This window comes from Schistocerca piceifrons, chromosome 4 (assembly GCF_021461385.2).
Source record: "Schistocerca piceifrons isolate TAMUIC-IGC-003096 chromosome 4, iqSchPice1.1, whole genome shotgun sequence".
In the NCBI taxonomy this organism is placed as follows: domain Eukaryota; kingdom Metazoa; phylum Arthropoda; class Insecta; order Orthoptera; family Acrididae; genus Schistocerca; species Schistocerca piceifrons.
Window position 1 is genome coordinate 769,852,424 of NC_060141.1, and position 1,589 is coordinate 769,854,012.

The window sequence follows — 1,589 nt, forward strand, 5'->3', positions numbered from 1 at the left end:
TTCAAATGATTGATGTTGTGTTGACAGGAGTAGCACAGCCTTATTTCTTTTTGGAACATACGAAACTAATAGGGTTTCACCACTGTATGCAAATCTGGTAGTGCATTCTTCCCTAGTTTTCGAAGGCAAAAACTCTTTTGGGACTTCTTTTCTTGTAGAACGTAGAGTACCTACAAGTGTCAACTTCATTTTCAACAATTCTTGGCCATGGTCATAGCTCGTGAAAAAATTCAGTGGGTATATTCCTACCACTGCCAGCCAGAAGACACACTAAATCTAAGACCACTCTCTTGCCTTGATTCACTTCTCTCACATCACCACTCCTTCCAGTGTACATTTGAAGATTTGTCAGATAACCATGTTCACAGTCTACTGCGCACCATATCTTGATGCCATACTTTCCTGGCTTTGAAGGAATGTAGACCTTGAAACTGCACCGACCTCTGTATACGCAAAGATGTTCATCAACAGTAATGTTGCTGGAAGGTATAAATGATGTTTGACATTGCACGGCAAACAAATCAAATATTTCCTGTACAGCTTCAGCCTTATTTCCAGTCCTCTCTTTCATTTCAAGTCTTGTGATGCGGTCGTCAAAACGAAGTGAACGCAGAATGTCCTGATATCGCCTCCTCGACATAGTAGCACGGAATAGAGGAGTACCATATTCAGAGTCCCAAAATTCGTCAATAGGTTTCTTCTTCTGTACGCCATACAGAATCAGCAAGCCTAAAAACGAAAGAAGCTCGCATCTGTCTGTATCCCGCCAGTCAACTAATTTTTCAGACACTTTCAATTCATTTCGTCGTTGATTTGTGAACTGAACTATTATATCCAGCAATTCATTAGTGAAACAGTCAACAGCTGAGCTAACACTAACTGTACTAGGAATACCTGCTGAAAATCGTTGTATGTTGCGGATTGGAAATCTACGAATTGATGGTTCTTTTGTACTCCATGCAATATCCCGACCCCTGCTTACCAGTACTGCACTTTCATCTTCTCCACTGTCATCATTTTCAGCAGGAATATCATTTTCTTCTAATTCATGTAAACAAATTTCATCACTTTGGTCTACCTGTGTCTCTGTTCCATCATCTTCGGCGTCACTACCTTCTGAATCACTACTGCTACGAAATAAGTCTTCCATAGGTTGTTCTACACTATAGCCAGGTGCAAAACGTATTCCATCCATGATGAAATTACACTGCAACAACAAACGTACAACGAACGTACAAACGAACTTCCAGTTTGAGGTTAGTTCTGAGTAACACCTGAATAACCCCTGAATTCAGTGTTACCAACTCAAAATACCTAAGAAAGAGATTGATAGTTGATAATCTATACATTCTATGAATGTTACATATAATCTATCTGGGGTCATAATTGACCCCAACAGTAGTTTTTGTTAATTATTGATTTAAATGTTGCGTCAAGCGCTCTAAAAATTTTTGTGAGAGAACTACAATACTGTGTGGTAAAAGTCATAAAATTCTGGATTTTTACAAGAAATAGAAATAGTATTTTATCCATAGTAAAGATGACTGGGGTCACCTATGACCCCAGAGTGAGTCCTAGGGTTAAACCTG

The 1,589-nt window shown here is 39.1% G+C and overlaps 1 protein-coding gene across 1 annotated transcript; it reads right to left on the reverse strand.

Annotated features, from left to right (window-relative positions):
- Positions 1–211: 211 nt before the first annotated feature.
- On the reverse strand, positions 212–1,195 carry LOC124796162 (piggyBac transposable element-derived protein 4-like). The gene has a single exon (XM_047260253.1). It carries the CDS (start codon positions 1,193–1,195, stop codon positions 212–214), a length of 984 nt encoding a protein of 327 aa, XP_047116209.1.
- Between the last annotated feature and the right edge of the window lie 394 nt (positions 1,196–1,589).